Below are 15231 nucleotides of genomic sequence, written 5' to 3'. Positions count from 1 at the left end.
TCTTTGACTCACTTGAGTTAAAAACAGCACAGGCCAGTTTAGCCCCCCACAGAAATTACATTCATCTGACCTTCTACAAAAACTACTAGAATGAGAAGCGGTTTGCATCATCGGTTGAACTTGTGGAGAATTATCATCAAAATCTGCAGCTCATCCCCCAGGAGCTCCTGCTGAGGCTTTTGTTGCAGGAATATTAAGCAGAGGAACATCATTTCCTCATGAATCAGTAAATACCAGGAGCAAAGTTTAATGAACGTGAACATTTAGGTTACATTACCAGGGGACAAAAGCGCTAATTTACCAAGGACTTTTGTTCCTCAGCTGCTGGAACACAGAAATATATTTTTGTTTTGTTTTCTTGTCTTTTTTTTAGGTCTTTCAATTAAATAAAAATAGTCAGAAAAATCAAAATAATTCGCTCGTGTTTAACAGCATTAGGAGAAAACTGCAGAAGAAATCTATTTAGTTTTTGTTTTTTTAAAGCAGCTTTGTGCTGTGACCTCACTGTGTTTCATTAGGATGTTTTAGGATGCGTAGCTGAAGCTTCATGCCTTCCCTGAGGACATCTGTACCAGCCGATGCTTTTCCAGGACAGCAACCCAGCTGTGACAAAGTGTTTATTTGTTCAGGGCACTTCACTAAAATTGTTCCACGAACAAAGCCCGGCATAAAGCAAGATGGTTCTTCAACCGCAGGCGTTTTCACACTAAAAGGCCACAAGCTGCGAGTAAAATAATATCAAGTTTCCATCTTGTGTTTGGCATTTGAATCTTTTCCGCAGGCCACCTGAGCTGAAAGCGCATCGAAACTTTTGAGTTTTTATTTCGACAAATAGGTTTAACTTTAAATTTGTTTGTATTTTAGTAGATTGAATCCGTTTCCTGAATGACATGAGCAGTCTTGACCAATGGTTCTTCCCACAGAGCAGAACCAGCAGGAGGGGGTCTTTAGAGCAGGAAAAAAATCAATTCTCCTTCCTACAAGCAGAAGCTGGATAGAAGAGTTTTCAATGAAATGTTGTTTTTATGGAGTTCTCCACAGTGAGCTATGTGCAGAGATGGGGTAAATTGAAGGAGAAATATAATAAAAAGAACAAAAAAAAAGCTTAACCTAGACCCTTTAAGTGCGCAAAATGGGAAGATGAAAAAGGCAAGAATAGTGAATCCAACAATATTCACTCTGTAAATCTAGCTAATAATAAAAAAGGAATGAACTCATTCACTCCAACAGCTTCTGTCTGTAAGACATAGTGGCACACATTAATGCTTAAACTACTTTTAAATAATACCAGACATAGTTATAGCCACCCACACAAAGAAGAACCACAAAGACAAGTTTTTGTTTCAGTGTGTGGCACTAAACTTTGGAACGGGTTAAGTAATGAGCTAAAAAAATGTTCAAATATCCAAATATTCAAGAGAAGGTATAAAGAAACTCTGATTTCACAATATGAAGATAAGAGGAGTTAAGGATCAACAGGTGTTTGAATAATTCCAAATAATTTCCAAAAATGTGTAAACTTGATTGTGGTGAAATAATCAAAGCTCTTTTAATTACAATCAATGATTATTACATTGTAATGTGCAATAAAGATTACTTAAATATTTAAATTACAATCAATAAGCTATTGATTTTCTTTACTTGATCTGAATGTGTAGCAATAATTACTGGTTTCTTGTGATAATGTGTTCGAATAATCAATGATTATTACATAATGGTTACCGTTACTGTTTACTGAAGTCATGAATGATTTTTTTTATTTGTTTTATTTTCTGTCTTTTTAAACTATGCATTTCAACATTTATGTAATGAGTTTGACAAATATGTGTAAATTCTTTATTGCTTTGACTACAATGCTTGAAATAAATCAAATCAAATCAAATCAAATCAAATAAGATTTAAAGAAAACTTTTGCTTCAATGATCCTTGAGTAACAATCTGATCCATTATTCTAACACGGTCTTGTAAAGAACAAACGCCCTCTTTCTATCCTAATAGAGTACTCTAACCAAACTGTGTGGGTGGTGCAATTATATAAAAAGTCAATGGAAGGGATTAGATGTGGTTTAGCATGGAAGCGTGTGAATGGACATAAATATGCATGTGCACGAAGAAAAAATAACAAGGAAAATACTTTTATTTTGTAAGGAACCAGCCTGAAAAGGATGAAATTAAGTGGCTGATATTATTATTTTATCTACCTCCTCTTTTACTGCATACATAGTTGCACAAAGAGAAGTCTTAAAGACCCACTCCAATGAAAATTGTGCTTTCGGTGTCTTTAACATGTTCTTGTAGCATTTTTCCCATGACGGAGAACATATATAAGGGCGGTAAGGTTGCACGATATGAGGAAAACCCGCGATATGCGATATTTGAGTTTAATATTGTGATAACGGTATAATTTGCGGTATATAAACAAATAACAAAATAACCAAAAACATCATTCCCATTGCATTGCAACAGTTTAAAAATTATACTCCAAATGACCCTCGTTGACATAGGAGGCGAACATCTAACATAATAGGCCTCCATCCGATTGGTCAACAACGTGAAGGCGTCCATCCGATTGGTCAAATGAATAAGGCATTTATTTGATTCATTGAATGCTTCAAGCTGCCATAAGTTTGTTTTAACACATTTAAGGTTAAGGATTTATTGCGATTTTCGCTGTCTTTTGCGATGTGCATATTGCACAACTGGATATTGCGATAACGATAAATTTGCGGTATATTGTGCAGGCATAAAGGGAAGTTATTATTAAAACGGCATTTCAGAGTATTTCTTTATTAAAATTGGGATTTATCAGGAGCAGATTCAAACCCGCCATTTGAAAAAGCTCTGAGTTGCGACGCAGCAACTGAAATGGGACAGTCAAAGTCTCCCTACTCCGCTCCATTCTGATACATCCACTTAAAAACAAATAGATCCTGGAAGGTCTTTGTTTTCCTCATCCGAGCAGGAATCTAGATCAAAACTGTACAGCTGGACAGCTCCAATATTGCTCACCATCTTTGGTGGAACCCCTAATGTTAGGTTAGGGATGTGTGGGGCTGTAAGCTAGCGAGACAGAGTGTAAACAACGGGATGATAGAGTAGTATTGGCAAATGCCAACAGTCCCGGCTACAACTCGGAGGCAAATATCTGATGAACTCCTGCCGCTTTGCAGAAACTCTCTCTTTTTGATTTGGGCTCAAAACTGCATAATCATAATTAAAAGACCACTGGGGACGATTTTACAAAAGATAAAAATATAGTTGGAGTGGGACTTTAAACCTTGTGCCCACTGCTCCACAAACCATGAGGGAAAAGTGTGTGACGCCAGTACAACTTCTCAGTGTGTAGAACTTTTCCATTTACATTGTTTTAATTAGTTTTTAAACAGTGTTCTCACTGTTTTATATTGCAATCCAAGAAATAAAAATAAAAGTAATTTTAACAAATATATTTATGAGCTGGTAGAAATCCAAGAACAGCAGAGCTCATCAAATGCAAAGTCAATCTAAACTCATGAGAGGTTTCAGGCAAGCAGATGTCAAACATTGGGACCTACTTTGTCTGCTACACCATTAAAATCCTGAGCTCCACTGTGACCACAATGTAATGTATTGCTGCAAACTGGAACCACACAATGTTTCTGCATTTAGATAGTTGGACATGCAAGAATGTTTAAGTGTTTTTGTAATTGAGATGAAAAAAAACTGTTGTGGAAAAAGCTGATGGGTAAATAACTGTCACTCAAGTTCAAAACAACTTTATAGAGTAAGTCTCAGCATGAGTCAGTGAAGATGTAGATTAAGCCTTGGTCAGTTTCTGGATTTGGGTCAAGCTTTAGCATTCAGGTGGATGACGCTGCCTTGTGAAGACGTTTGTGGTCAAGTCATAGACTTTCAACATTCTGTGGTTACAAAACAAGCATCCAATTGTGAGCTGTGTTCGTTGTACATGAAAGTTAGATGTTGCACATTAGCGCTTTAGCATAAGCATTAGGAGTAATTCATTGCAAAAGTAATTTATTACAGTAAAAATAGCATTTTTGCTGAAACCAAGTATTGTAAGACATTACTGATTATTAATAAGTAGAGAAAAATAGAAAGAGAAAAAAATTGCAAAAACCAAATGCTTTTCAGCAGCTTTTAGGCTTTTTTAAGCACTCTATTTGTTTTACTCTCTTTGAGCCACAAAGGCCTCTGGTACTCTAATTGGTGAAAGTAATATAGGAGTCAAGTAACGCATCACAATTCTGAGAGATAGACAAGAGCTACACTAAAGTGGTAAAGTGGGACACTCAACAATTCTTCAAGTTGTCCCACTTTAATAGATGAGCTCTGTCTGTAATGTTCATCATAGATTCATTTCAAAGTGTAAAAAACAACATATTTAAGGAAATCACATTAAGGTATATTACTTTTAAATAATTGATGGTGCAGAAATAAGTATTTGGTCACTAAACAAAAGTTCATATCAATACTTTGTATTGTAACCCCAGGTAACAATGACGGAGGCCAAACGTTTCCTGTGGGTCATCATCAGGTCTGCTCTGTAGCTGCTATTTTGGTCCATTCTTCCATACAGATCTTCTCAAGAGCTGTAATGTTTTGGGGCTGTTGCTGGAAAACACAGACTTTAAATTCCCTCCACAAATTCTCTATTGGTTTGTGGTCCAGAGATTGGCTAGACCAATTCAGAATCTTGAAATACTTTTTATGTTGCCACTCCTTCGTTTCCCAGGCGATGTGTTTGGGATCATTGTCATGCTGGAAGACCCAGTCACGTTTTATCCTCAATGAGGGTTTTAACCCAAAATCTCAACATACATACATATCAGTTGGCGTGTCCACTTAAAAGAAAAACTGTTCCAAAACATGAAGTTTCCACCTCCATGCTTCCAAGTGGGCTTGATGTTCTTGGAATGCAACTCAGCAGCTCCTAATCCTCTCCTGGATCATCCAAGGGTCACTGGTGAACTTTGAGGGTCTGGGCATGTGCTGGGGGACTTTTGAAACACTGCAAGATATTGATGCATGATGGCATCAAGTGTTGTTCATAGTAACCTTGCCCCTTGTAGTTCTGGACACCGTTCTCAAGATCATTTGTTTCCACCAGGTGAGATCTTGCATGGAGCTCCAGGTGGAGAAAGATTGTCAGTGATCTGTTATTACTCAATTTTCTAACAATTGCTCCAACAGTTAATCTCTTCTCTCCAAGTTACTTGCTTATTGTAGATTGGTTTATACCAGTCTTGTTCAGGTTTTCTATCTTGTCCCTTGTGTCCTTCGACAGCTCATTGGTCTTGGCTATAGTGGAGGGGTTACAATCTGATTGTATAAGGGTGTGGGCAGGTGTATATTACAGATAACTAGTTCAAACAGGAGTCATTAATTGAGGCAACAAGTGGAGGAGAAAATAGCTTCTTAAAGAATGAGTAACAGGTCTGTGAGGGACAGAATTCTTGGTAGTTATTGTTAAATATTTATTTTCTATATTTATTTTCTGCACAATTATACAAACATATTCTTAAAAAAATCATACAATGCGATTTCCTAGATAGTTTTTCTGTCTCTCACAGCTAAAGCTTATCTTTTTAAATGAAACAACTTACAGAATACAGAAAAAACACATTTTATCCTTATGAATACAAGCCATCTTCAAATATTTTTATTTGACAATATTCCTTTAAATTTCTTTAAAGGAACAAAAGTCTAAAAATACTCCAAAACGATTTAGAGTTGAAATTTTAAACTTGACTTGGTTAAGTAATTAAGTGAGTGTCCTTTACATGGTTAAACTTATCCACAATGTGCAAAGGCCAGTTCTTCTTCACAGTTTACCCTTTTATAAGAGGTGTAAAAACAATTCCCTCCACTGTTGTTTAATGCTTGCTCAGTAATAAAACTAACAGTTTGAGGTTATCTATGGTTATCTATTATTATTAAATTACAGATTGTTTGGCCTTGTTGTATTGATCAAACTACCTTATAACCACTACTATGAATCTTGCAGAATTTGATATTTCTTGCTTTATGTGTAGCGCCTTAAGAAAACCTCGATGTGAACTGGCACTTTATAAGTAAACTGAACTGTAGAATGTACGTAGGTGGAGGGTTTGTTTGCTTAGCAGATACAAAAAAATTGTTAGGTGGTCAACTTGAGTTAATACAGCGTATACTCAACTTTTTAAAGAGTAAAATATATCTCAATTTAACTGTTTTTAAGGGTTACAAATTGGTTTCCACATCGGTTTGCAGTATGGCCAAATATAACACACAAAAAAAAGATGATTAGATCCCTGTGGCACAAAGAAAGGAAGGAATCTAATAAAAATGAACCCTTTAACCTGTGCAGCTTCAACTGGAGATACAGAGAGAGGCAGAGGGAGGTGTTATGTAACCCTGAACGATGCTCGTACACATTGTGTGGTCCTACACAGCCAGGAATTGTATTTTGTCAGCAGTACCAAGTGCCTCCTGTTGGAATATCCCCAGTGAGGCAACTGTTGACAGGCTTATCTAGAACATAATTCCTACTCCATGAGTCTCCGTAAAACCCAGATGCACAAGGCCTCTTTGTTTCTCCTCCATAGAAAAACACAAACGGTACCTACACATACACTTAGTTTCTATAAATCTCTCATTCTGTTATTAGAGTTCCCCCACAAGAGGAAGGTATTAAAGCATCAACAATGCACTTTAAGGACAAAACCTAAGTCAAACCTGGCGAGTATGAAGGAAAAAGGAAGGACGAGTGGTTGGGAGGGTGAGTGAGCTTTTATTTAAGTGAACTGACAGAGGCTGGAGGCAGAAAGGAGAGTGGGAGGAGGGAAAACTATGAAAACAAAGGGAGGCAAAGGTGAAAATAAGAGGACCAGAAGTAAAAGTGTGTGTGTGTGTTTGGGGAGGCGTGGCGTGATGGCTGGATTGAGTGTTTTCTTGAACTGGAGTGGTGGCATAAGGGGGGTGTCAGTGGGTAGTGTCTATGTATAGACCTGCGAGAAGAGTGGGAGCACGACTCACATGTGGCAGGAAGATATTAAGCTGCGCTGCTGTGGCAGATGTACACGCAAGCAACACCCTCTTCATAAACTGTCCAAAGGCCAAGAGGAGCGCGAGCGCCTCCATTTCTGGGAGCTTCCGGAGCCGCAGCCTGAGAATCTGTCCACTCCGAGCTTTCATGGCTTTCTTTCTCTACTCGCCATTGTCAGTGTAACAAGCGTGTAGGAGCACACTGCGTCATCCCACCTCCAGCATGTGACCCTCCTGACTCTGGCTGTCAAACACAAAATGTTTGACAGCCACACAAGCTGCATCCCAGCCGAAAGTTAAGTCTTTATACCGCTTTCTTCCACTCCCCACCTCCTTTCACCAGCTTTTCCACAACCAGCCTCACTGGTTTTCCACCAAGAGCTTGAGTCTCCCGCTGCTTGGCAACAGCGTGGACTGCCTGCGTGGGTGTGTGGCGCCGAGTGCCAGGCAAAAGCACCGCCGAGGAGGGGCACAGCTACAGTTACGCCTCAGCTACGCACACCAGACACCTGCTCTGGGTTCGTATGCACATGTGTGCACCGGGCGGATTGGCTTTCAGCTGAATGAGGCTCAAGTGAAGGGAGAACAATTAGACTTCATTTAAATGTAACGTAGGCGGCTTAAAAAGTAAATCAAGAAAACGGGATCCCTGCAGGTCACCAGGAGAAATACCAAAACAGATCTGGGTCATAAAGAACAACTAAACATCTGCAACCATGCATCTTAAGGACCATGCCTTTCTCTATTTTAGTGACTGTAGTGAGGAAAAGGCTGCATCTGTCTTTAGTGTGTCCCCTTTCCTCCACATCAGGTCGTCATTCAATCCTGCTTCTGTCTTTCACCTCGCTCCTGCTCTCACTCCTACCATCTTTTCAATTCTCTCCATCTCTCTATTCTGTGTTCCTCGCCCACAGAGTTCTTCACAGAAGAGCTCACAGCGTTCCCACGGTAACCAGTATCCCTATTCTGCTCTGCAGAACACGTGCAAGAGTGTTTGACAAACATCCCGCCTCAGAAGTGCTACTTATCTGTACGTGAATGGGAAACCGTGTGAACAAAGCGACGGGAACACCTGGAAGACGGACGTTGTTGCATTCACAAAAATGGGAATTCTGTGATCCAAGAAACTCCTGGTTGAAAGAGCAGGGGGCAGCACTGATGACAACAACCGTAATTATGTTAAAAGACACTGGTGACAGGGACAGCGGCCTCTGCCTTCCAAACTAATGATAAAGCAAGACCCCTAATCGGCGCAGCTAATCATCGCCGATGTTAAGATGCAACTGCTCTCTGCACATGGCTGAGACAGGCTGAAGAGAGGTTAAAAGAGTAATAAAAGCAGAAAAGACGCCGTGTCACGGTCAGAGCATGGACAGTGGGGAGCGGGTGGGAGGGAACGAGGAAGGATGCACCAAAAAAGTATTACAGCAACTGTCTTGAGAGGAGCTTTACAGTTTCCAAAGCAACTGAACCGCATTCCTCACAGCTTGCTCGCCCTCTTTCACTTCCAGTTCAAAGCTTTACATCGCTGCTATTCAACCGGCCCTTTCACTCTAACAGAGAAAGGATAGACATACATATTAATCTGCAACAAATCTACAACCTATAATTAGCCTGTCCAATGTTCATGCTGAAGCCTGTGGCTTATTCATTTATGCAGGGGAAAGAAAAACCTGGAAGAAAAAACTATATCTTTCCTGCCTACGATGCTAATTCAATGGAAAAAGAGCGCCATCTCTGATTTCTGCTAGAAAAGGAACTCCATACAGACTGTTGTTCAGTGTAAATATTTAGTCTAAGAAGCAGTTTTTGAAACTCGTTAAAGGACATATAATTTGATTGAATTCCCCAACCATTGGACCAATAATCTGTGCTGCACCCATTGGATCCTCCATGTCAAAAATGGAGCCTAAAGGGAAATTGATGGGAGTTCAAGTTTCAGTTTTTTGCTTTTGCTCCCATTCAGGACTCTAGGGCTAAAAAACGCTTTTGATAACACCATGATATTTAAAAGGGAAATGTTTAAGAGCAGGCTAAAGACCCACTCCAATGAAAATTATGTTTTGAGGGATTTGAACATGTACTTGTAGCATTGTTTTGATTGTGGAGGATATTTATTAAGAAAATTAAGCTCAAAGTTGTATTTCTGGTTATTTTTTTATTCAAATTGTTATGATTTAGGAGCAGAAGAAAGATGGTGTTTGTAAAAAAAATTGTATTTGTAATTCCTGAAACTATGCTGGGCATGCAACAGACTCCGCTCCATTCTGATGCATTTGCTTGTTGACAACTAGATCCGTGTACGTCTTTGTTTTCCTTGTCTGAGCTATAGTATCTGGCTCAAAAACTGTACGGTGAGATAACTCCAATACTGCTCACCATTTATGTTGCCCCAGTATTGTTAGGTTTGGGGTGTGAGGGGCTGTAAGCTAGCTGGAGAGCGTGTAAACAGAAAGCTCTGGAAGGGGAAGGGGATTTGAATTTCTACTTAACTCCTGCCGCTCTGCAGAAACTATGTCCTAGAAAAGGAGTGTTTTTTCATCTCGCCTAAAAGCTGCATCATAATTAAAAGACCACTGGGAACACTTTTACACTAGATAAAAAAATGATTGGAGCGGCACTTCAATGAATCACTGTTTTACAAATGGACTAAAAGCTTATTTCTAGCTCGATCTGGATGGAACAGAGGTTGAAAATCTGATTCAAGTACGATAAATGAAACATAATGGGAGTGAAAAATTCACCAAGAGTGTCTGTCTCTGTCAGTTAGACAGCAGTGGCCTTGATGAATCCTTTTTTTACTCGTCTATTTTGTGCTGCTGCTGCTGCTGCTGCATGTGTTGCCCGAGATGCTATTGAAATGGACGGATCCCCCCTCCATCAATTCCACCGTAAACTTATCCGACACATGTATGTAGAGTAAAACAAGCTATTGTTGTGTACGACACAACAAAACCGGAGCGCCTCGTTCAACTAAACATGGCCATCTGTACCAGAAGCTGACAGCATTTGTTGCCCTAGAGACAAAACCAGGTGCTCCTTGCTTTTTTAGTTCACTGAAGACAGTCATAAATTTGTCTTTAGAGTACTTCACAACTAAATATAAATGAGCACTGGTGTATTGTTGTCTTTTTTTTTGAGTTGCATGCACAGCATGAAGCCATGTACACTCACTTCACTAGAAGGCAAAAAGCATCACCCACATACATTTGCCTCCCACACACACACAAACACACACACTTATCCTCATCATTTAAATTGACGTCAGGCTGCATTGTAATGATATACTCATTTATTATTTTTTAGTTACTCTATGAATTCTTAATTTTAACAAGATGAAATAAATTAAAAAACGAAAATAAGAGGGGGTTCTCGAAACAGCATTTCTACCAGAAAGTCACGGCAGATACATCCCATAATGCAGCTTGTGAGCAGGTCACACGTATGAAATGACCCACATGTTTGCCGGGGGCCAGCTCCTTTCTCCATACAGATACCTCAGCTACAGTAAGATGGAAAATAAGCAAAAACGCTCTAATGGATCTAAGGGTTTAGGTTGCAAATCAACAGCTGCGCTTCAGTTAAATGCAAAAAAAAAAAAAAGTGAACAGAGGGGAAGAGAAAGAAGGAAAAAATGAGAGGAAATGTGATTTCTGCAGCTTCTCTGAGTCATATCTGCAGCAGTGGTAAAAGGAAAGAGCGAGGGGGAGACAGTGAGTGTACATACGTGGGTATGTGAGAGAAAGCGCGTGAGAGATGGAAAAGGGGTGGAGGAGAGGAGGGGTTGCATAGGGGATGAAGGCAATGTGCAGCACAGCCACGCAAAATTAGCAAAACCCAGCTGCTTCCAAAACAAAAGCCCACAGCAATTCTCCAGATTCCTAAAAAAGGGAGTTTTTGCTGAGAGTGGAACCCACATGTAGAGATGGCAGATACTGTAGGCGCCGGGAGACGAGCAGGGACACGAGTACCTAGCAGCACTCCTGGGAGCTTTTAAGCACTTCCATTATGACAGGAGAAATAGCACAGGTCCTTCCCATTTTTCTTCTTCTTTTTTTTTTGTATTATGTAACAACTGTTCTCCAACTCCTAAAGACTATTGTCAAGACGTCCAGCAACCTCTTGCCTCTCGGATTTTTGTGCGTCACCCACCCAACACAGTAAAAATGCAACCCCATCTGTGCGAAAACAGGACAAAACCAGATGTTCTGTCATGGAAATCACAAACTGAGCCCCCTCAGCCTTTACGGTCAATTAATAAAAGGTATTCTCTGGACACACTAATTACTTAGCTGCCAGGCCTCCCGCATGTATGTCAGCACACATATTACATAAGGACACACATCTTTACACACAAATTGCACTTGCATGACTTTGTCCCCAAAATAACAACAACTAAACAGCTGCTGCACTCTCGGCGAGCTGTGGCCATGCCCTCAACCCCGCTGCTTCTCGGAGAAGAGACTTGATGTCAAATGTGATTTCACCCTGAAGCCTCAGACTCCTATTGTTTTCACTGCCATTATTATGGCAGCATTTGGGGCAGCTGTTTATGGCACACCGCTGGGAGAAAGACGAGGGAGCAACTGTTTGGATGCACCTCCTACATGCATAACTAATAAAATGAAGATGGTTTATTCTGTCTGACACCCAAATTGAGAGCTATTTGAGTCCCAGAGCAGGGAGGATTACTCCTGCTGGAGGAACCGAGGCTAAAGTGGGAGCGAGTCTCTCTCCGAGGCTGGCCCTCCCCTCCTGACTCCTCCTCGCTTTGCTTTAACACCCTATTGACAGATGGCAAGTCAGTGTGTGTGTGTGCTCCACCTATTCTCTTTTAGGCCGAGACCTGCAGAGCGAGGTTGCCCGGCCACTTTTCTTCGCCTTGTTTTCCTTCCCCACATCAGACTTCTTCCTCCTTCCCACCGTGACAGCCATATTTGGAACATCACAGGCAGTGACGGAAAACACGTTTGTATCAAATCCACAATTAGAGCATACTGTCACAAACCAGATCTAACAGGCCAGCTTGGCTAAGGCTGAGTCAACGCCGGACAGGGACAATATGGCCCGCACACAAATCTTCATCAGATGTGACACTCTGAACGACGCACTCGTCTTGAGCCAAGATCCAAGGTCAGCCACATCTGCTAGGGGCATCTACCCATTTACCAAAGGAGGAATGGCAAGATCTACAATGGCTGCGTTAAACACCCACATAAAGAACTAATATGTGCCTCTGTGTAATGACTAAGTCCTCTCAGGGGAGGAGGAGAAGGTGCCGGAGAGAGCGCACAGCTGTAGTCGATAAGGGATTCGCATAAACGTGAATCAATCACTGATAAGAGGGTAGGGACCATAAGAAAACAGACGGTGAGCAAAAATCTATGAATAGCTGCTTAAACTGGTCGTGCACAGAGAAATGAGTGCCTCAAAAAAGGCTTTATTTCTCTGTGTACTTCTTCACACGGGCTGCTGCCTACTCACAGGGCTCAGTGCTAAAAGAACAAAAGCTGACTTTATCTGTGTGTGCGTGGTTAAGGGAAAAGCAAGGACAGATGCACTTGCTATTTGCCAGAGTTGTGTTCTTGCAAAACTCTGGCATCAGGTGAAATTAAAAAAGCAGTAAAAAGTGGGTTCCTATAAACCTATGTGGGCCAGAGAGCTTTGATAATCCTACAAAAAAAGAGTCTAAACTTCCCTGCCTACAGGTTGATGTGTGTTTTTTTAATTATTACTACTCCTCAGTCCTTATATCACATAGATCGTTATAAAAATCCCAATCTCTGCTGGTAAATTACACGTAAGATGATGAATACTTTGGGCATTCATAACTTTACCCATAATCATTTCCTACAGCGGTGCGGTGAAATATCCCCTCTCAGCTTTAGTCTAATTACTGAGTGGATTATCTCTGATGACTTGAAAGGCTGCTGCTGCTGCTACACATCCTACCATTATGAGGGCTTAGCATATAAATGTTCTGACAGGCTTAAGAACCGACGCCAACAGTGGTCATCCCTACAAGACAGGCGGAGCTGGGCGGGATCGCCGACACTTGTCGTAAAGACAGAAGCCAGCCGAGTGTGGTGTGAACTTACTTCCTGCGTAAGCTGGAACTGGCGTTGGTGTCTGTGCTGTCGGTGCGCTCCAGCCGGTCGGTGGTGGAGGAGCCGCAGGAGAGGCCTCGGGTCAGCCTTCCGTGGCTTCTCCGTTCTCGGCTGGGCGCCGGAGTTGTGGCCGATCCAGCTGTCGCCTGTGCTGCTGCGGTGCTGCTGCTCCCCCCACTGCTTCCAACGGCACCGGCGGCAGCTCCACAGCTCTGGTGAATGGGGAGGGACAGCGGCTGGCTGTGGTTGTGGTTCTGCTCAGGGGTGTCTGATCCAGGGGTCCGCGGGGTGCGGTCGTGCCTCAGGTCTTGGTTCTCCTGGCTGACCCGGTCGAGCTGGCCCTCCAGCTCCTCGATGCGACGGCGCTGAGTCTCCAAGAGCTTGGCCTGGCTCTCAATTATATTGTTCAGCTCCAGGAGGTACTCAACCGCCCGGTTGGGGCTCTCCGGACTGGACTCCATGGCGGGGGCCCTTCCTTTAGGGGTCGGTGAGCCACCGGCCACAGTTCTGGACCCCGTGGGGCAAAGATCCACCCTCCCCACCAGCCCTAATGAGTTGGGGGGAGGGAGGGACCGACAAAGTCTCTGTCAAAGGTTAACTATGGACTTTGGTCGTCCAGAAACAGGAAGTTGATGAGGTAAAGAGGTTGAGGGTTTCAGAGTGCCTACATCTCGCCAACGATGAGGGCAAAAGTGAGCATTAAAACATGTTAGTGGCAATAAAAAATATTGTACACAAAGTTGAAAATGAATTCCATGACACCAATGGCTGTATGGTTTCCTGGAGTCATTTTGACGGGGTCATGGAGCGCCCAGATGATCATTTTTAGTTGATCAAATTAGATCAAACTCAGGTGGGCGAAGTGTTAAAAGTAAATATTGTCTAATTGAACCCAATCTAACTTTTCTAGCCTTGGGGGCTTTTGAATAGGAAAAGAAAAGAATAACAATCAAAATAAAACGAAAGATTCAGATAATTGGCTTAAAAGGTTTGAACTAATAATAAAGCATCAGTTTAAACCAAAACAACTATGTTGGGCAGATTCTAGCTTTGATTTGCCACTAAATATCAGGCGCTGTCAATTATTACATAACAGTAAATTAATAATTCTTCTTCCACCCACGTTGAATGAATGTCCCCGCAGTTTGTCCTCCTGCTTTCATTCAACCCATGGTTTCACGTGTCCCTAAAGCCCAAAAAGTAAACAAGCACGGTTCACAAACAAAGTTCATTGTCAAAGTCCGAATCCCCCCAGCCGCTTCGCCACAAACTACATGCTCCTGCGCCGAAAAGTCACATCCCGACACGCACGCGGGGCTCTTTTCATCCGAGAACGATGCAGAGTTTACCTGCGCCTCCCGCATCCACGAAGGCTGCGCTCCACCATCAAAGTTCTTCTCCTCTCTCTTGTCACCTAACGTCTGTCCAGAGAGAGAGAGAGAGAGAGAGTCTCCACAGCCCGGGACTTGTTTTACTTCTCCTGGTGTCTCAAAATGTATTTGCTTTAACCGCCATTTTCGTGAATAGACAACCCCTCCGCGTGAAAACACCCGACTTCTGAGAGTCTCGTCTGTGTCAGGTCGTTACTCCACAGAGGAGAGTGGCGGGATTTTCCTTGGAGGTGGCGTAGAAACGACGCTCGGTCTGGGCAGCAGCGACGCGCTGCTGGCCACTTCTTCTTCCAAAACAATTTACGAAAGTAAGAGCTAAACTTCCGGAATAGACTTTCAGAATAAAGGAGCAACCATCCTCGCAAGACTTTTACATAAAAACTTTGGTGTCCACAGAATTGGTGTTATAGAGGGCATCGAGGTCATGCTGAGCTGATTTAAGACATTATTATGCACCAAAACTTCAGAACACACTGCCTAAGTGTAAAAAAAGAATCATATTGCAGAGGCACAGACAAAAACTGTTTTTCAAACAGACTTATTTCCATTGTATGTATTTTAATATTGGGTGAGCTTGCCCTCCTAACTTTGTTATTTTAATTACATTTTTTTGCTCAAACCTTTCTTATTACCTTTTTTTGTCGGACCTTTATTTTTTCTTAGATAAAGTATGTTAATCCACTTTTGGTATTCAGTAATACATGCCATTT

General features: G+C 41.7%; 1 protein-coding gene across 3 annotated transcripts in view; it reads right to left on the bottom strand.

The window, feature by feature from the left end:
• iqsec2b (IQ motif and Sec7 domain ArfGEF 2b) overlaps positions 1–14829 on the bottom strand; it is a 33241-nt gene extending 18412 nt beyond the window's left edge. For 2 of the 3 annotated variants that reach the window (XM_023956801.2, XM_023956799.2), the window contains exon 1: positions 13122–14813. In XM_023956801.2, the coding sequence (XP_023812569.1) occupies positions 13122–13591 (470 nt within the window). In that variant the 5' untranslated portion in view covers positions 13592–14813. Of the gene's footprint in view, positions 1–13121 lie in introns of all 3 variants that reach the window. The other variant, XM_023956798.2, reaches the window with a different exon arrangement.
• Between the last annotated feature and the right edge of the window lie 402 nt (positions 14830–15231).

Source organism: Oryzias latipes, chromosome 7 (genome assembly GCF_053564925.1).
Source record: "Oryzias latipes strain Hd-rR chromosome 7, Olatipes_Hd-rR_3.1".
Classification (NCBI taxonomy): Eukaryota; Metazoa; Chordata; class Actinopteri; order Beloniformes; family Adrianichthyidae; genus Oryzias; species Oryzias latipes.
The sequence above is the reverse complement of the archived record's forward strand: the minus strand, read 5'-3'. Positions and strand labels throughout refer to the sequence as shown.